The 21809-nt window shown below is 36.6% G+C and overlaps 1 protein-coding gene across 1 annotated transcript in view; it reads right to left on the bottom strand.

Annotated features, from left to right (window-relative positions):
• Positions 1-21809, bottom strand: part of MINDY3 (MINDY lysine 48 deubiquitinase 3) — a 51214-nt gene that overhangs the window by 8619 nt on the left and 20786 nt on the right. The window contains exons 9-11 of the mRNA XM_088533567.1: positions 20381-20451; positions 19117-19197; positions 432-504 (exon numbers count right to left, since the gene is read on the bottom strand). Coding sequence (XP_088389693.1) covers positions 432-504; positions 19117-19197; positions 20381-20451 — 225 coding nt within the window. The remainder of the gene's footprint in view (positions 1-431; positions 505-19116; positions 19198-20380; positions 20452-21809) is intronic.

The raw sequence follows: 21809 nt of genomic DNA, 5'->3' as shown, positions 1-21809 counted from the left end.
ATGCCACCACAGCTGGTCGGTTATTTTATGAAAATATAACAGAAATCAAATTGCATAGAAGTCTTTTATAAAATACAGATAATATTGCAAATTTAAAAAGCCTGACTTTACTTTCTATTGTACTGTTGTATTTAAACTGCCCCTATTGAAAAGCTTTTAGAAAACTTCATTTCACTTTTGCATTGACTACTGTATGGAAAAGCTAAGTTATTAATTAGTACTGTGCCTAGACAGAAACAACATATAACTTGGTGTGGAAAGGACAACGCATTTAAAGTGCAAATTTAAAACTTGCTTTAGAAAATAATGCTCCTATTTTCTAAAGAGATTAACCCCTCATAATACTGCTTTAATTTTTATTTTAAACTTGTCTCTACTGAATAAGGAGGTTTCAATGCAACATCTCATTTCTGCAAGAGGTACAGCCTTACCCTCCGGGTCATACGTTTGGAAAACCCTTCTGGCTTGTTCTGAAGGTGCTTCAGGAGCAACAAGTGCCATATCCTTTAAAAAAAAAAAAAAAGAGAACTTTAATAAAATTCTTAATTCAGATATCTATTACTAATAAGACTTTTAGCCTCAGTACAGAGATGAGAATCTTGAATAAAAAATGAGATAAAATAGTAGAAAAAATAACTTTAAAGTTGATTACAATCCATCGGTGGTAGTGACCTAAATAGATACAAGAAATAATAGATAAAAGAAATATGTTTTGGATTAGTCAACAAACTTCTAGACAGAGTCTGCTTAAATGTTCGCATGCAGAAGTTGTGGCATAGAAAATGGGATTTGGAGACTCTTTAACATAGTGGACCTGGATTTGACCTATATCTTAAGGTAGCTGAAAACATACATATACCACTGACCTAATGCAGTATGCACACCTTTAAAGAAATACATAAAAATCATTTAAATGGGAAGTTGTGAGATAATATTTAGCCCATATCATGCAATGGCAGAACACAAATTTGTTAGGCACTTGAAAAGGTAAGATTTCAATAGCAGTTCTTGTAATATATGTGACTTTTTTTCAGTCCAAATAAAACTATGCTTTCCAAAACTTAGATGCAGTGAGGCACATGTCATAAAACCAGCAAAAAGGATATCCTTCTAGTTTTAGGTCAAAATCATTTTTAAAGAAGTGAAATTATAAGCAATTTATGCAAAATGAAAGATGGTATAAAGGGTAAGAAATATGCATACTCAACAGATACTTCAATTTAAAGAAAGTATAAAGCTCAAGTTCAAATAGAACATAAAATTTGAAAAGGGAACTCCAAATACTGCTTGTTAGGGGTATCCAAAATCCTACATTTCATTTGACATTTTGTGATCACATACATGTGTTTTTCTTCTTTTTATGTAGAAAGGAAAACGACAAACTTGTACTGGGGCGGGAGGGGAAGCACTGCATATGACAGTGCCTCCTCTATGGGTTCTCCTACTGCTCCTACATCCACCTACACTCATGTATTTGTTACAAATCAGAAAGTTACTTCAAAAAATTTTTTTTAATTAACCATACCTTTTTTTTTCTTTTTATTTCCTATTTTAGTTCAAGTTTCCTTTATGAAGACTATTTAAAAATACTTTCTTGAAATAGAAAATTACAACATCCACTCTTTGTATCTGGACGTATCTGCTGTGGAATATCTGTAACTGTGTGGTATCTGCATGTGGAGACACTGAACTTTGGTCTAAATTGTACAGGTCAGCATTACTTAACTGAAAGGAAGGCAGGGAAAAGACATCAGAACATGTAGATTTAAAATATACCTAATGAATTCTTGTTCTTTAACAGACTAAAAAAATGTTTTGGGGAAAGGAGAGAAACAAATAATGCATTTGAGCAAAATTCCATGCTTACCCAGTTTCTCTTAATAGCTGACTCCAAACCAGCCAAGAATTTTAAGTTTAGAGCTAGTGAAGTCTGGTATATACTTAAATTTTTTTCTGAATGAAAGCCAGATGTCTAATATGAACAAGTAGATGTAACATGAAACACAACATAGACTTAAAATGTATTAGGCAACAGTTTTAATTTTGAACCCATGAAGGATGCATCTATAACTGGCATATGCGGCACACAATGGGTGGTTACAGGGTACCCTGTTGCCGTTCAAACGGCGCGGCGACCTGGTTCAGGAACAACACGGCGACCACCCCCAAGCCGCTCGGGCCATCAGCTCGCTGACACCAACGTGGTGGACGGCAAATGGCCTTTATTGATGGGTAACAAGGTGTTATATAGCTAGGTTTACAATGTCACATCCCTCTGCTTACATCATAAACTAAACACTATTGGCTATTAGGGGCCCTATCTTTCCATACAGCACGATATCTTCTGGCCGCCGGACCCTATCTGCAACAGTACCCCTCATTTCCACATACAGGGCAAAAAATATCTGGTCTTAATATAGGATGAGACATCTGTCCCATCTTCCACGGCTCTATATCTATTTTTTGCTATCTATTATACTCTGACTTGTAAGAGCAACTCCACTGACACTAGACCACAGTGTAAAAATCTACGTTACCAAGCACAACAGCACGAGGGGAGAAAGACCATGGTTCAGTGCAACGAAGGTTGTGCCCAACACCGCTCCCAGCTGCACGCTGAGCAGGAGGGTACAGATGAACTAATCTGGAAGCCGAACCTTCACCTGCTAGTTTCTCCTGGTGAGAACGACCCTTAAGTTATCAGCTACTAGACCTTCTACAGGAGAAGCATAAATTGAGGATGGAAAGACTGTAATAACTATTTTCCTCCTACTATCTTTAAAAAAGGTAGTATCCATCAGGTGGGCTTAGGGAACACAGTAACTCTATATAGCATCAGGATGCAGCAGCATTTTATTGCAATTGGGAACTACTGCAAACAGGTGCCAGCTTAAAACAGATGATGCCACAGCATAGAGAGCTTGTCAACAACAAAATGACCAGTCGGTTCTATGCTCATAATTTAAGCCTAAAGAGGAGTATTTTTACAGTGGATTCTTGTTAATGAATTAGTGGCTCATGCAGTCAAGGTGACAAGCAGTAACTTTTAAAAATGTCCGTGATATGGAAGAATATGACCAAAGCAACTTGAAGCTACACAGATACGTTATTTCAAATGCAAAGCACATCCTTTACATACTTCTACTTGGTTTATGGGCAGACAGTTCTCTCCAAAAAGATTTGATGTAATCTATAAAGATGTAATTTTTGCTGTATTCCCCTCCCTTGTATTTTGTCATTTAATGTAATGTTTCACAATTTCAGATGATGTAAAACAGGTGTTACTAAACAAAAAGAAGACTAATCTTCTACAAATACCCACTTTTTTGATAGAACAACTACAAATATTGTGCAATTCTGTTGACATTTTAGTTTTCCGAGTTCTTAGTTGATTCAGTACCTATGTACATGGGAAAAACTTAGAAAGTAAGTCACGGAATGCTTTATTTGTAATCTAAAATTCCCTATGCTTTTCAACTGAGCATTTAAACGTCATAAAGGCACTTAACTTCTATTTATTTATTTTTATTTATAAAGTGTGGTATGCTAATGTCCTAGACAAGAAAATTATAAGTTACCTGTCATGGAGAGATGATGAAAAATTACTAATTTACATTTTCATAATAACTCCAAACTTTCACTGGGATTACTGACATATAAACAATTAAAATAGCATAGAATATATACACCTTTAAGCCAGGTATATATATGAATGCTTTGCATCACCTAACTCAGCATATCATTCATTTCCACTATCCAAAAAACTTACAGTTCAAATTCTGCAGATATATGCACCTTGGAAAAATCAAATAAGCAACACACCTTCTTTAGGCAGCAAAGCTGAAAATGCAACAAATGTCAAACAAAAACGTACTTCAGCTGCCTGGGCCAATTCTTCATCAGATGTTCCAAAACATACTCCAAAACTCCCCAGCCTTACGGATTGTATTTTGATGTGTCCCATGCACTGAAACTTCCATATAAAGGAATACCATCAACAGTTAATTATAGTTATTATTTTCAATACACCATGTTCTAAAAGTCTTGTTTCACTGACTGGATCTTGTGATATATAAATAAGCCATTTTACATTACTTTGAAAACTTCTTTTAATCAGTAGTACAAGTTATTTTAAGACTCTGTGTTTACCTTCAGAGGAAAAAAACAACAGTCTTTGCAACTTTCAACTGAAACATTCCATAAGTTTTCATTCTACAAATCAAAACCAGAACATAATGACTAAGCTACCTGACTCCTGGCTATGGATTTTTACAAAGATCCTTCACTAAAAGATCTGTTGTCTTTGAAAATGAAATGTGTTTGCATATGGACTACTTAGTTGCACATATACAATTGTTGGGCGAGACAGGGAGGAACTACATATTAAAGTAACATTCTTCTTAAAAGTTTGCCTAAATACAGAAAAAAAACATTAATTTAACAATTACTTACTAAATATAACTTATTCAGATCTGCTAACGTGATTATTATTTAACATGGTCTTGTGTTACACAAGAGAGCCCTATAATCAGTGGTTTTCAAACCAGCATTTTTTCAAAATGGTTTCCTAAGCAAACAAGCTTGATAGAACCACTGAAACCGCTTCCCACGTCTTTAGTGACTTCTGAATCCTTGTGCAATTTCAGCTTTGACAGAGGAGCTGGAGTCTCAAGACTGATAGTTGAAACTGGAAGTCAGGCTCAGGGGAAATGCACAGACCTGCACTCCTACTAGGAGGGGAGGCCAAAGTCAGCTGCTCTCTACTGGTCCTGGCAGTAGGTAGGCAACTGTTCAACCAACACAAGCCAAAGTCCAGCCTTGCCCCTGCAGACTGGCCCTTGTTGGGCAGACCTTCACAGAAAGCAAGTGGGGGGAAAGTCTAGAAGGTATTTGTGTGGGAAGAGAAGAAAGAAAGAGATGGAAGATGGAGGAAAGGAATGGAGTGAGGAAATGTCCAGGAGACAGAGGCCTGGTGGAAGACAGGTTTCACAAGTTCTTCACGTGACACACTTCAGCTTAGAGGATCTTTCATATTTTGGGATCATGTAAATGTGACTTGAATAATCCCTGTGCACTGCTTGCGTTTTCAGAGCGTTGGAAGTGTAAACATAGTTCTTACTATCTTTGCACAAAACAATCTGGGGAGCCCTCCGTGACAGCAAGCTGAACATGAGTTAGCAACGTGCCCCAGGGACAAGGAAGCTCAACCACACATGGGTCTGTACTTGTCAGGACTGCAGCCAGCAGGTCAAGAAAAGCCACCATCCCCTCACTGGAACCTGTGAAATGGCATCTGCAATACTGCACAGAGGTGTGGGCTGCCAAGGCCAATATGTTGAGATAGTGGAGCAGCCCAGAGGGGAGCAGCCAAAATGACAAAAGGGGCTGGAGCTCAAGATGCATAAGGGACTGCCAAAACTAGACTTTTTTAGTTATAAGAGAAAGTTAAGAGAAAAATCTTGTGGTTGTCTTCAGCTACCTAAGAGAAAAGATTAGTAACAAGAGCTTTATATCTTCAGAAGAAGCACAGTAAAGGAAAAGAGAAAATGGACACAAGGTGCATAAGAAATTTTTATTGGATATTATTCATAATTTTCTTTTAGACAATGCAGGAAGTCAAACACTGGAAGAGGCTGCCTACAGAGGATGCTGAGGATACTCAAAACTGGGCTGGAAAAGGCCCTGAGCAAGCTGCTAGGTGTACTGTTCTGATCCTATCATTTTACACAGTCTTGGTAAGTACTAGACACTAAACATCTACTTAGAGATAACAAACACTCTCACTGTTTAATTTACCTTTGGAAAATGATCTCTATTTACGGTTATTTAACCCAATCACTTCAGGTTAATTGTTTTCATAACTGAACTGATGATCAGAATATAATTACCTGACCAATAACTTTCTTCTTTTGAAGATAATTACTGACCTCAAAATTAGTGTGTTGCTCCTGAACAGAATTTCTATTTAGAAACAAGTGTCTAAGCACAGTGTAAAGCAAGTGCTAGCACTAACATCTATTTCAAAGTTTTATCAAGACAGCAGGGAGACAGGCAGGCAGCTTTTCCTCATTAGTTTCTGCTTTGGTAAGCAAAACAAGGCACAAAGTTCTGGAAATTTAAATCAGTTTGATAGCATGAAGAATCTAACATGCTCCAACTCACGATTCTGTTTTTCTGATAACACAGTAGAGTTATAGATACAATCTGTATTACTTGTTCCAAAATGCTGCAATTCATTACTGGAAGATATACCATACAGAAGCAGGAGTGTTTTTATAAAGATTCTGTTTTCTAGCATTATAGTTACATGGAGCAGAGCGGAAGAGCGAAGGTAAAAAGGATAGTGGAATTAATGTTGAGTAAAACAGCAGAAAATGTTAGTGTTTCTTATCCTGTGCATTAGAACAGTGCATGAGTACTCAGACTCTCATGACATGAAATCTCAGAGTCCTAAATATGTGTTTTGAACAACAACAACAAAAAAAATCTATGCAACTTCTCCAAGCATAAATCAGATACAATTGTGGGAATTGAAGCTCACAAAACTCAATTCTTAAGTGTCAGCAAAAGGACTGTTATACAACAAACTCCATGCTTGTACATATACATTAAAACTTCCTTATGACTCTTTCAAGTTGTTAAGGACAAAAGAAAAAAAAAAAAACCCTGGGCTTCTGCCCACCCTTTAGTTTACTAAGAGATCTTAAAATGGCATATAGTACTACTTGGAATGAGAGAATTGCTTTTTTCCTCCCTTGTAATATCCTCAGGGGACATGCTGAAATGCTGTCCTTTATACTGAACACAACTATACAATGGAACATTCCTGTTCAGTGTTCTGACAACTGAGGAGAAAAAAAAAAAAGAAATCTTAAACATAGTCTAAAAGAAATATTCTGAAATGCAGAAGAGGGGTGGTTTAAGTGAGCCAGAAACAGACAGACGTGTATGTAAACTAGACAGCTCAAAGAAATCTGGTCATCAGTAAGCAATTCATCATTAAGTGACAATGTGCAACTACCCAGTAGAACAACTGCATGCTCCTTTGCTCAAGAAACTATTTATTAAAGTTCACATCACTCTTTTAGGCTTCATAGGTAACAGAACACTTGAAGTTACAAAATGGAACTCTAACAGATGTTGGGAGTGGGGAAGACTACGGAAAAAAAAAACCACAAAAAAACAATAATTGTTTGGTAAAAATATAGGCCCAGGTTAAGAGTTGTGCCAAATAATGGCTGGTGTAGAACAGCCTCTCCCTTGCATCTTCTCAAGTGAAGTGGATATTCTAAATAACTGCAGTTGATGTAGAAGGGGCAGACTGGGCATGATAAGGTGAAATTTTGATCCATCTGGGACAATGAAGCCTATTACATATTCCTATAATTTATGAAGGCCTCAACCAGGAGAAGAACAGAAGCCCTCCTCCAAAGACAGCTAACTGCTCTCCAATGTTGTGGAGATTTTTGAGTCTAAGTGAATTAGATAGTCCAGTCACTGTTTTCTGACCAGAAGTAATGGTGGGGACTCTGAGGAACCTATAAGAATCATAAGAGGCCCCAATACCAAAACTGTCCTGACAATGTCAAAATCTCCAGGGTCCTGTTCTACCTTACCTCGAATAGCACTTGAGGGACGAGTTCAGGTACAATTTCACTCAAATGAAATTCAACATCTGTCTCTTGAGCTAAGGATGCCATCAGAGACACAGCAAAGACAGACGTGGAATTTCTTAACAGCATAGGAAATAAACAGGTCAACTCAGATCAGTCCTGGTGTTGTGGTGGACGACAAGTTGACCAGGAGGCAGCAGAGTGCCCCCGTGGCCAAGAAGGCCAATGGGATCCTGGGGTGCGTTAAGAAGAGCGTCTCCAGCAGGTTGAGGGAGGTGATCCTGCCCCTCTACTCAGCCCTGGTGAGGCCACATCTGGAGCACTGTGTTTCAACAAGGTGGCTGAGAGGAAGACATGGCACTACTTGCACTCAGCCTCACTTGTGATATTTCTATTATTGGACCTGGGGTACCTTGCTGGTACTGCAAACAGAAAAGCCGCACAGATAGGGCAAAATGAAAAGGCAGGGATTACTTATTCAAATCTGGTTTGACCTCCACCCAAACTGCTCAGACAGAAAAGGGAGGCTGCTTGAACCACGGGATGGTAGGAGACTGGGGAGAGAAAGCAAAGAGATAAAAAAGAGCAATCCTTGGTAATGGAAATGAGTGAGCACGCTGCCAGACCAAGCAGCAGGACAGCAAGGCTCTTAACGTGCACTCAACTAGGTTATGGAAACCACACCATATGCTCCATTCCTGTGGAAACGATGGTTTAATGAGACAGACAACGAAAAAGCCACAGCACTTCACAGTTTGCAAACTTACTGAGTATATGCTTAACAGTTATACTGCCACTGATTTTGGTGTTCTGCTTCACAACATTACAGAAGGCAACAAAGCACTTCCCTTGTGCTTCCCCACAGTGTTTCCTGCTTTGGAGGACAGAGGTTCTCAGAAAGACTGAATATATCTTTTTTTTTTTTTTTTTTTTCCTCCCCAACACAGAAGAAAGGTTTTGAAAGCAAAGACATATTACTAGAATTACAGATTAGGTGTCAGCAAAATAAGCTTGCTGAGTTCTTATTTAAATACTTATTTAAATACTGAGTATCTCTCCAGTCAGGATTTTAATCTGAAAGGACAGCTTCTGCAATTACCTGTTGCCTGCCATATTAGAAATCTTTCTTTTATTTGAGGATAGAATACCATGCTACACAAACAGCAAACATTATTCCCAAGAGAACCTAAATCGAATGTGAACAAATTCTATGATTTATAATATACAGATACTTCACAATATACTCCAAAATAAAATGGTAAATTTTATTATCTTGATACTTTCCTGCTTTAGAAAATACTTCTACTCCTGTTGGATGTAATTATTTGGCAACTGTGGCAAGTGTGCGGGAGCTGAGTGTGACGGGAACATTTGATAGTAGAGTTCAGGGCCAGTGAAGTTGTACCGCAGAATTTTCTGATTTTCTTCTAAATTCTAATTCCTCTAAACTGCAGAAACCCTTCTAAATACAGTTGAGCTTGTTACATTACAGTTCTCAACATGATGAAAGCTGCATTTCACACTGCTTCAAGTATAGTTCAGTTTCCCATTTTTCAAACCAAGCAGTTTTCTCTTGGGATACCTCTGGTTTGTTTCAATCCAGAATGATGAAATATTTTTGGAAATAGAACAGGTTAATTATAACTCAAGAATGACAAAATTATTTTTAAAGGACAAACCTTTACATGGTTAATTACCCTGATAACCCTAATATGTTATTGTTTTACATGTGAAATGTTTAATCTTTACAAAATAATTAAGAAAACAATAGATCAGGAAGGTCACATAGTCCACTGCTATTCTGCGCTGCTGAGTGGTAAAGTGGGAAACTTTATACCCATGTATATTGTTATATGTACAGTACAGAAAAAATACTAAAGTTCCCAAACATCATTACAAAATCATTTTCACATATTAGAGAAAAGAGTATTGCATTTATGTTCATATTTGAATTTGTCACCCTGGTAGCTAATGCTGTATAGTAAAATTGAACAAGTAGCTACTGAGCAACACAGTCCGTTCAATCTTCTATTTATTACAAAATCGGTGTAATTTTCTTCCTTAAATTTGTATTACACATTAAAGCTCATCTCACATCACACCTATTACCAATAGCTTTCATAACTATAGGTAGGCATTACTGAACCTATTTTCTAAATACATCACTATTGGTATTGCTTTGGTATTCCACATCAAAGCACCTTTAAATTACTCATGCCTTCTACTGGCAACCTTGGCAGCTCTTTGTAATACAACAGTTATTTTAAAATTATTAATAGATATATATGCACGTAAAGATTCCCTAAACCATCAGTCAGTACACCAAAACAACTTTGGATTGTTTCCTCAAATGAGAAAGTATGAATAAATTTCATAGCTTTCTCACATACAATAAAAGAAATCAACACCAGAAAAAAAAGAATCACTTAAAAGTGAAATAAGGTTACTTCAATTTCAAAAATATAAATAAGTATTATTCAAAAAATTATTCAAATGTGACTTCTGGCATTACCTAAGGGGAAATAAGAAATCACAGATGTCACTAAATGTACTCAGCTAAAAAGAGTTAAAAGCCTCCTCCTCTAGAGATAGTTTTCTTTTTTTTGAGTGTTTTTTCCCCCTGTCCATATTCAGGCTTTCAATTTACGCATTCAAACACCCTAACCTGGGAACAGGGCTGCCTTATCAGAGAAGGTCAAAGGTGTGATCCTGTACACAGCAAAATTGCTATCAGCATAAACAGGGACAACAAAGGGATGTAAGAACCATTTCCCACCACTCCAAAAAGGGGTTAGAAATGGATTTCTAAGGGTGTTAGTGACCATACTTTTAAAGAATGAAATCTGATGCTGTACACAGGATCTTTCTTACATTCCCAGGGATTCAACAGCTGCCACAATCATTAAGGTTCTGTGAATCAAACAGCAGCTAAAAAACACTGATTTGGGTAAAATTACCTAAATTTTCCTGGAAAAACAGAGATCCTGCACACAAACTCAGTCTATCATGTCATATTGTTTACTTAGTGGAAGAGTTTTGAACACAATTTGGCATAAAGATTCAGAACAAGACTATTTTAAAGAACTGTTTATTATTGCAGCACCCATTGTCATGCTGGCAGTCTCCTTTTATTGTTTTTAGTTCCTTGCACATGGCCCAGAAGGTTGGGAGCACAGGGATATAGTAGACTGAATAGACACACGAGTAAGAAATGCGCGTGGAGTAAAATTAGAGACACAAAATAGTCACAAAACGATTTCCCTGTTGTCTACTCTAACCATGATTTACATTAAAGTATCTTGAATGGAGATTCAATAACTATACTTAAAGCTTTCTACTCCATACACTTTGTAACATGTTTATGTGTTCAGGCTAAAGAAGAAAAATCTACTTGAGAGGAAAAGAATTTGAAGAAACAATCTGCAACATTTATCTGTAACAAGCAAGCACAGATTCGCAGCCATTCATTCCGACTCACTTTCTAAATAAGAAGACCTGGTTTATATCATCAGTTCTCACACAAATTTTGGAACTGCTATTTGGTCATGCAGTGCATACTGGTTTCCCATTTCTAAATCCCACTAGAAGTGTGCAAAACAGTATTCTCAGTATCACTACCCTGTAAACAATTCCTGCAGCTAGCAGGCAGTAATCAGACAAGCAAATAACAAGGAAGGTGGCCTGTGGAACAAGGAATAGATGGTGTGTGCCTGGCACTACTGCACTTCCATTACATATGGCCTTGAACAAAGGATACATGGAAAATGAGAAGTTAACACATTACACATACCTATTATCTCTCCTCATTGTGATACTACAAACACTAAACTCCATATTTTGAAAAAGAGTTAGATTTTTGGGACTGTCTCTTTAAAGTAAGTGTGTTATACATGGAAAAATCTCAGTATAATCTCTCTTTTAAAATTCCACTGTCTGGCATGATTCCATGAGCACTGCCACTCATTATGCATCCATTATTTGCTGATCTAAATCAATTTATTTGTTGACTTATGCTAGTTTAGCAACTTTGATAATCATGCATATACCAGTTGAAAAAGCATGCAAACTAAACCCAGCTTTTTCCTCTCCATGTGCTGAGACAGCATCTTATGACTGAAACAGGATCTTTCACCTCTGTCTTATCTCTTCCGTAAATACACAGTCAAGCCAAAAACTGATGTGAACAGTGGAACATACTATGGCATTCACATATGTTTTGAAAAGGAGTATTCTGCTGCATTAAAAGAACTTTTCTGTCTATTCTTCTCACTTGATGCCAACTATTCACTGAGAAAAACAGTATTTTCTTCATACTTCTTTGCTTACTATTTTAATAATTTGTAAAAAAAAAAAAAAAAAAAAAAAAAAGGCAGTAAACAAAACTGTACTAAAATTATGCCATAGCTTTGGGACTAAGACTTTAGGAAGATAATTTTTATGCCTCTTCTCCATCTACTCCTAAATACTGAATGACTTACAACTTCATAAGCTTGATTATCAACAATGCTCAAGAAAAATGGTAATATAATTATTGTGGAGAAATTTGAAAAATATCCAAATACACTCAAGAAAAATAAAGTGTAAAATAATTTTGAACACTAAAAATCCAAAATTTAAACATAAAAATGAGAAAAATATTTTTGAAGCAGAGATGATTTTCAGGCCAAGACCTACTATAAGCTATTCATAGAAACACATGCAACAACTCAGAAGCTGTTGCACACTGGAAGGACTCTACGTTGTGCTCCACAGTGCTCGGTAACATCTAGCCAAGGGGAAGGAGGGGCCTGTAAACCAATTATGCAAAGACATAAACAAAATCTAGCTCGAAAATGTCACTTGCAAACTGGAGCAGCTGCAAACACAGCACATGCCAAATGCAGAATCAAGACACCAGTGAATGGTAAGGCACTGAGTGGGGTGTATAAGCTTTCTAATCAGCAAGTAAACTTGCAATCCAATATATCAGAGGGCATTTGAATATTAGAAAATGTACTGTTAGAAAATTACTACTTACTGGTGGCTATATGCTATGTCTTGCTAACCAGACAATAGCACCAATAGTGCTTAACTGCTTGCTACACTAGGTAAAAATGGAACTGAGGTTGTAATTATGGCAGATCTTATTACAATTTGTGCCCAGAAAGGTAAAGGCATCTGGCTAGTGGAATAAGCAAATAGTGAAAAGGCATCAATATTCTGTTTTTCATGGGGGTTGGAACCAGGAATAACTTCATTTTTATACGCCAAGTTCCTGTAAATATCAATTTAATTGATTTTTAAAACTGCAATATTATAAAAATCATATAAGTCATTTATATTTTAATAGTGAGTTGGGATCCTACTCCTCCATATTTGAAAAATAGAATATCTACCCGTCATGTGATGGCTCAGGCCCAAAGTCTTCTCTATTGTATCAAATATAGCTGGAATCAACATTGGTTTCACACCTAAAAGGGATACAGAATGATACAATGATGTTCTCAGCCTTTGCTTCTGGTAGGCATGTTGAGTTTGAGAATTTACATGGTATAATGACTTGCAAATTACAAAACTACATTCAGCAATGGACTTTGTGCTTACTACTGGCAAACCATTCTGCATATACAAAAGAAAAAAAACATAACAACCACCACAAACATCCCACCACCTGAGATACATTTCCTTCGCAATTCAGCTTTTATACTGAAATGCTGACAAAGAAACTGTATTTTGCCCATATTGCGTAAGGAAGGCCCTATGCGGTGCATGTTAAAAATTTCCAGAAGTTCAGAAGATTGACAAACATTTAAAAATACAACTTTTAAATGGCCAAAATTAGTCAGAGAAACACAACAAACTCAGTGAATACATTATTCTGTGAGATTAAACCTCAAATAAAGTGTTAGCTTAACATGCAGAGCCCTATATGCTCAGCTTAATTATCCCTAAATTACAATTTCTGTACCTAAAACTTAAGAATTAAAATCTGCCTACCAAAGACACATACACTTCAACATTCCCATCCAACCTCTCTGATATCCTCTACACATCTCTGTCTCTCTTGGAAGCGCAGTTCTCCAAGTGCCTTTGTACACCCTGTAGACAGGTATTCTAGGGAAGTAGAAAGGAAAGAACTAGTCATACCACTCTCTCCTAGAATTGGAGAGGGCATGAAGAGCCTCTTCAGTCCTTTTTCTTTACCAGTGCATGTGCAACAGAGATGAAAAGAATATTCTTGTAGAAAGTTGGTAGGACCACTCCAAGGAGCTAAAGCTGTTTGGGTTTGGGTTTCTGCACTATTTAATTTTTTTGTCAGTAAAGTACAGAACACGAAAAACTAAGAGGAGGCAGAGGAACCTGCTTTTATGTCGCAGCAGTAACAGCTGGTTGCTCACTCCCACAGTCTGGGAAAGGGAAAAATGAAAGGAGGCAGAAGTGTCTCTCCAGAGTAAAGGAGAGGAAAAAAAAAGAAAAAAAAAGACAAAAAAGACAACTGAAGTGTCCCACAAAAGTTAACTCCAGTTAAAGCCAAAACTAGGTTACCAATGAAAAAAATAACAGAGGAAGTTGAAATGCTTCAGACTTGTTATCTTTAGAGAAACAAACCAAAGTCTTTTACTGCATGAAAAGTCTCAGTAATTCCACCCTCCCCACCAAGATTATGTACTTCAAGTCAGGTTGTTGCATTCTGATTTGTAAAGCTGGGGCACAATTTACTGAAAAGCTGAACTAGACTGAGTCCCTGCTGTCCCAGTGCAAAGCTCTTTAAACATCACATTCAAATAAGAGGCCTGGTGTCAAACACAGGCCTGCTTTTACCACAGCTAGGAGCACAGCCGCACCCCTGACGCACCAGTTCTGCATAGCACACAGGGTACTGAGCGGTGCCTCCAAGACTTTCCCCAGTTCCGCTGTAATTTTCCTCATTATTTGTTAATATTTTAAACCAGCACAGTTGGTTTATTTCCCTAGATATGTCCTTTGCAATGTTGTCTGAGGCAACAGCCCTCTACAAAAGAAAGATCAGAACCAACTGAGGCAGTGAAATTATTTTCAAAGGAAACACACAACCCTGTGGTGGAGCCATTTTCAAGGTTTTTGCACGTAAAGAACATACAAAGAAAAAGAAATATACTAGCATGCCAGCATTGCCTTTACTGAAATCAAGTATGTTTGTAAAGAACTAGATGTAAAAACATTCCACAAAGAAGGCACAACCTAAACTATTTAGCTAACACAGTTCACCTGCATTTAACAAGCATTTCAATTCTTACCATAAAAACTCTTCGAGTGGTAAGGAGTTTAAATCTGTTCAGTGAGCACTATAGCCAGTTATATACAGTGTGGAGTTTGAACCAAATACACTAGTCTTTGGCAGGAGGGAAGGACTTATCGCAAGATAGTCTTCCACCAGCTACAAAGAAATTAAAATCTAGACTTTACTTAAGTGAATACTGCTGGGAGAATTACATAGCTGAATGCAAAAAGCACAAGAAAGAGGTCCCCCCCAAAAAGCCTCCCAAACACACAGAAAACTAAAATCTCACCAGAAGGCCTATTCTCAGAGATAAAAATACATTCATAACAGCAACAAATTTATCCAAAAGTAAAATTGGAGCAGACGCACGAAAAGCAGAATATGGCATCACAGTCATGCTGCTAAGATCTTGAAAAGTTAGAATAGGGTAGACACCTTACAGAAATATTTTATTTTGAGGTCTCCCTGACAACTCTGAGAACATTATTCTAAAAAGACTTGGCCTTTCTGCTAGGAAGCTATCTATGCAAAGCAATCCTTGGGAACTGCTGCGTTATTCAGAAAAACTTAAATCCATTTGTTTAACAGCAGCATTCATACTGTGAACTTCAGACCAACCAGCAAAACTGCTCTTTGGGGGCCCACAGGTCCCAGAGGGATCACTTACGGGTTTCTGCAGATAGCCAGTCTTACATTAGCAGCTGATAGAGATATCTAAAGATCCACTGTCGATTTAATCAAGTGAGAGCTATTGTCGAAAACAGAACAGAATTTGTCTCTGCTGATAATCGGTACACAGGAAATTAAAACTCTGCTCTAGCCCAGAATTTATCTCTGCAGATGCCTTGGCCATTTGTCTTTTCTCTATCAGATAACTGGACTGTCCCAAAGGGAACCAATTCCTCTGCTTCTTGAATGAAAGGCTGCAAAACCACAAGCTCCGTAAAGATTTCCAGAACTGCAAAGACATCTTCACAATCTGATTACCTTCAATCTCCTGCCATGGGAGCACAAGGCAAAAAGAAGGGTGTAGGTATTTTTCCTGTATCTTCCCAAGATAGAAGAGTTCCTAAGTTAATGGATGAGTATAATTAATTTGCACACATAGAAGGCTACTTCTATGAAAGATCAGAACTGTTTGCAGCAAATAATACTCCTCCTTAACTCAGTTCTAGTAGATACCATTGTCCCAGTGGTATGTGCTATATGCCCTTAACAGTATCAGGGTTTCCTCAGATTTCCCTCTGCTGAACCTTAATTTAAAAGATCGCTTAGGAAAGAAGTGAATGTCTTCTTCTGAGGGGCAATATTATCAAGGATGCTGAAGAAAGACGTAAAACACGGTGGAATAAAGAACAGCAGCAGAGAAAAAATAAAATCAAGTAAAATAACCACCCAAAAAAATAAGAACTATCTGAACACAACAAAATGGGAACACTTTCCTTGGAAAGCATTAATTTGTAATTTAGATGTCTTAGCCAGGAATTTACTCATCTCATTCAAGCACAGAAATGCTACAACTCTGTAAATAAAAGTGGATAGTTGATTGTGTCATGGCCCTTGTGATCCCTGAAATGGAAATCAAATAGGGAAATTTTTGAAAAATATCATACACAACTGAAAATTGTCCCCAATTTGGATCACCAAATCAATCGATGCTGTCTTTCAGTTTCAAAGAACCTGTATGCAAACTTCCAGAACACGTAGGTTAGCATTTTGACAGGTAGCACTTAGAGAGCAGTTCTTTCTAGTAACGTCTTCTTTAGTTCTTTCTGCTGTCTATACTGAAACATTTTCTCCTTTTATTTCAAATAATATTTCAATCTGCTTGCATTCTTTGGACTGCAGAGCATCAAGCAGCTTTCTGGCTTATAAATAATCAGCCTAATTATTTAAAAAAAAAAAAAAAAAGAAAAAAAAAAGAAAAAGAAAATATGCCAGTACTAATTATGTTTCCCCACGATCTCTCAGTGCTCTCCAAAATAAAGTATTCACACATTTTTTTCTCAGCTCTATTAGGATATACATCTAAGTATCAGCGTTCCAAAGAATTAACGACTTAGGTAGTATAAATCTTCATATGCCCTTCCAACTTCGTTACATACTCATCTGTAGAACAATCTTTAGTATTTTTGGTCCAGACAGCCTATCTTAGAAATTACAATGTGGCAGATATGGGGTAAGATTTCATTTCAGGGGTTTCCAGAGAACTTACTTTCACCTAGAAAGAACCCTTCCATTGAAGTGGCTGCAAGTAGACCAGAACACAACCAGAACTATGATGGGTATTTTCATATTTCCATGTTTTGGACAAGAAACTATCCAATGCATTTCAACTGTCTGTGAAGCAGCCTCTAAAATATCTAAAGTTAGATAACTTCCCAAAGACAGACTTTCCAGAGATCCAACCACACAGATACGCATAGAATCACAGAATCATAGAATACTTAAGGTTGGAAGAGACCTCTAGAGGTAATCTATAAAACACACATCAACCTGTAAAAGCTACGTATCTTTAAGAACAAGTGTTTTTAAAATCAAACAAGGGAGATATGAGAGGTGAGATGGGAGATATTCATTCATATGAGACCAGGAGAGACAGCTAAGGCTGCTTAAGTTCCTGGCCTTTCAGTCAAGTCCCAGGAAGAAAAGCTTTCTCAAGCACCATCTAGAAAGGTGCAATTCAGCACCTTTCAACAATGAATTCAAATTCTGTCCTGTAGTTTTTGACATGAAACTTCAACTGATAAAATAATGCAACTCCAGCATGGATCAGTACTTCCACTGTGACATCTCTGCTCTACCTGAATTGCCTGCCAACTTTGACATTAGAGAGTGTGAGATTAGCCATGCCAAGTATCTACCTGAAGACTTTTGAAACTTTTAAACACACTCAACCTGTCTCTTTAACAAAAGACTATCTTTGCCAAGAACATGTTGCTTCTGTTTCCTGCTTTATAATTTCTAAGACATTAATCACAAGGGGAAATTGTCCACAGCATAAATGGAGCCTGCTGAAGAAAGAGGAACCAAGTTATACTGAAGACAACAGACACTGATGTTCGGTTACTTTACAGTGAGTTAATAGCCCTCAAAATCCAAAAATAAAGGACACTATAAACAGATTTCTGCCTGGAAACAGGCACTGTTAATGCAGAGCCTTAGAACGAATGTTAAAATTCTAAATCCGTGCAAACGACTTGTAGACCAGAGTGATCAGGGCTATTTGCATCACTGGTATCTATACAATTGGATACCACCTTAGATGGTATAATTCCCTTGGGAAAAATAGCAAATTTCAAAATATAAACATAAAATTTCAAAATTTGAAATCCAACACTTAACTAGAAAAGAGTTTCTCATAAGATAGAAAAACAGAAAACAAATATTCAAGGGAGGATATACATTTTTCTATTAGTACAGAATACTTTTGCACGAGAATATACATGACAAAACTAATGGACTAATTCACTGAAAGGAGTAATTTTTATTTGAGGTTTCAGAAAGAGTGCTACAAGAAATAACACACTGCTACTATGTACTTTTTTAAAAATGTTATTTTTTTCCCCCCATTTTTAAAAATTACATAGGTCAAAGCTTTTTTTGTTCTGTTTTGTCTTGTTTTGGTTAAGGAACTTCAACAGCTAAGGAAGTTATAGTTATAAATTTGTCAAAGGTTTTAGCATTTATTTTCAGGATTGATACCTTTATTAAGTTGTAAGGTACTGATTAGAGAAAATCTACTTATAATAAGTATTAGTAAATGTACTAGTATGATTTTTAATCCAAACACTTTTTTATGCAGAAAAAAGTTTGCAGAACGAAGAAAGTTACTATAACAGTATTACTATAACAGTACTGATATCTACCTTCAAACTAGGACACAGAAATCTACAGTTACATATTAAAGCTTGAGAAAGTACTATCTGAGAGATTAGGCTAGGGTCGCCAACTTATAACTATTTTAAGTATTCCTTGTACTATAGCTATTTGAGACGGAACACACAGCAACTTTGGCGTTCTAAAGCATACCATTCTCCCTTCCCCAATAAGCAAAGCCAAAACTAAAAGATTTCATTAAAATTTAAGAAATATCACTAAACCATTAAACAGATCTGCCTTCAAGAAAAAGCTTATTTAAAGTGTTTGGCAACTTTTTCTTTTTTTAATATTAAAGTCATGTGAAACTTGCATTATACAACTCTGGATTTATGTGGTGTTTTTCAGCCTGAGGTCACAAAACAAAAACTGCATCTAACATACCTTGGCAAAAAAGACCGTGAGATGTGTTTCACTGCCAAGTATCCAAATAGGGAACTTCGGAGATTTTAAGTAGGAGCCAACCTAAAAAAAAAGGTGCAGTAAAATCAGAAACACAAATCAACCACAAAATCCATTTTAGCAACTAAATTAGACACAGCCCAGTGAATGAAGTCTGAATTTCTCTCAAAAACTAATTTAAAATATTAATAAAAATTACAAAGCAATGTAAAATAATTAGATTCTAATTTTGATCTCTGACTTCTGATTGACTTAGAAAACAAGCACTGAAATAAGGCTCCTATCACTGAAATAGGACTTTGATGAAAAAGTGGTAACAACAGTATTTATTCCCTGTTACAGCCTTGGGAGACAATGTTGAGAATACATGCGAGTAACTACTCTTGTGCTTAATAACAATATAGTCAGATCCTAAATGAGGTAGAAGTTCTCTGGATTTATGAGCTGGGTTTGGATGTACCAGTTAAGAACTGACATTTACTTAGTAAGGGAAGTTGTAGCTACAGTCAGTACACCAACACTCTGTGAACCATCCTCTGTGAAACCATCCTCTTAACCACAGCCTAAGTTAAAGAAATTCAACACAGTATGAAAAAGAAGAAAAACAAAAGTAATGGCATTATTCCTCGGTTGTGAAACTGTTATTTGCAAGGCACAAAAGTTCTTAAGTAATTCCTTAAATCAAGACGTTCTGTATCATAACCAGGAGAAGTTATATAGATTAGGTTGCACTTCCTTAAGTTTCAGATATACAGAAACAGATACATAAAGTACCCGCCAACTCTTGGACACATTCTGTTCACATCACACTTAGTTACTTGCAATTCTACCTTGTCTACATATGAATATTTTAAATACAAGACAATCATAGCATAAAAAGTGAAAATGGTATGCAACATTCATAACAGCAAGTCACTTTGGGACTTGACATTATTAATAGGAGAGTGTTATACAGCTATCTACTTAACTTGCATTAATTTTTACTTTTGTAAAAAAAGCTTCTAATTAGTTGTTTAAAAATTGGTGCAAATAAATTTTAATTTAAATAGTAAACATGTATTCAAAAGTGGCATTTAACAATTTTCCTGCATGTTTAAATATAATATTCTATTTTTTAAAAAATTGAAAGTACTTTAGCATCTTGGTTGTTTAACGTGAAACTTGTAGTAATGCTAACATCAAAGAAACTGCAATAACGGCATTGCAGTAACAAAGAAAAAAAATTTAAATTATACACAAAGCTTACCTTGCAGTATCTAAGAGATTCCATCAATGTCAAAAAGCCTACTGTTGCCTGTTTATGTATACCAAGCAGTTCTGTTAAAAAAGAATATATATATATTTTAGAAAAACCTGAAAAGTCTCACTTGAACCATCCTCACTTCTTTTAAAAACTAGTCAAGGAATAACAATTTTAGAAAATCATTCAGTTTTATCAACAATGATCACTTAAATGAATCATTAAGATTTGGTCAAAAAACTACAAAGCTTTCATGCTTTTCTTCTTTATAACACAAAAGGGGCCAAATGAATGGCTTTATCAGACTATAGCAAGTGAAAAAAAATGTTTGAAATATAAAAGTTTTTTCCTTCTGTTGGACTCATCTCTGCATTTACTATGCACAGCATGCTCTGCTTCTTCCCCAGGTTGAGTTTAACTCCCTGAATTTTGCAATGGTGGATACAAGTTGTGATAGTTACGGTTTAACTTCTTCCTCTACCGTTATGACAAAAAGAAATAAAAACACAATCACTCAAAAAGCTGAAAGAGTTTGCCATATTTATGTCTAACTTACACACACTGACTCATTCACTGCCTTCGTGGCATTTAAGTGCAATTATTTTGTTGGAGTTTGGGCCTGTTGGTTTTATATTGACAAGATCCTTTTGCTTCTCTTCCAAAAGTTTTAGAATCCTTGGTTTGCGCTTCTGCTTTCCAGGATTATCCTCAAACTTTCTTGGAATTAAGACATTTGGGGGTGCACAGGTCATGCTCTGCAGGACACTAAGAGCTGTGCTGCTGTAAATGCTGGTACGCTCAAGTGAAGCATTGAGCGCAAAACAACTACTGCAATTCAAAACTAATAATGGATCCTTCAAACTAGGAACACATACTGCTCAGAAATAAGATTTATATGTCCTGTGAAGGGAAATGAATAGCAGAACTACACAACACTATATTAAGAGATCATAATTTCAAGTAACTTGTCAAATTAATTTTGGGGAGAAAGAAGATAAAAATGAATGCAGAAATCAGTCTGCTAGACAAAGGCTTCATATTTTGGAGTTCGTGACCATGAGAAAACAGTAAAGAAGCCAGATATATGCAATATTTATTATTCAGAGAAAAAATGATAAAGAAAAAGAAAAAGATTAAGCACTCTGCCTTCCCTGACAGATGAGAACCTGGCTATGACAGCAGCCAGGGAGAGTAAATGCCCTAAATAAGCTAGCTGACTGCTGCACCTGAGGGATATTAGGTTAACTTTCACCAGTGGACACTGGTGAGACACCGATGTCTCCTTCAGAATCAGAGAAGTGGAGAGCGAGAAAAGCCAAACTCACTCATGGGTAACTTCAGAGGGAGCAAAGGGAGCCTGTTTTCCTTAAATCAAAGGTGGTCTTTGTACATATCCCCTCGCTGTCCAAGGAAACAACCCTACTGGAAGAGACCT

Source organism: Tinamus guttatus, unplaced genomic scaffold (genome assembly GCF_059628265.1).
Source record: "Tinamus guttatus ecotype Peru unplaced genomic scaffold, ASM5962826v1 Tinamus_guttatus_pri_ptg000509l, whole genome shotgun sequence".
Classification (NCBI taxonomy): Eukaryota; Metazoa; Chordata; class Aves; order Tinamiformes; family Tinamidae; genus Tinamus; species Tinamus guttatus.
The sequence above is the reverse complement of the archived record's forward strand: the minus strand, read 5'-3'. Positions and strand labels throughout refer to the sequence as shown.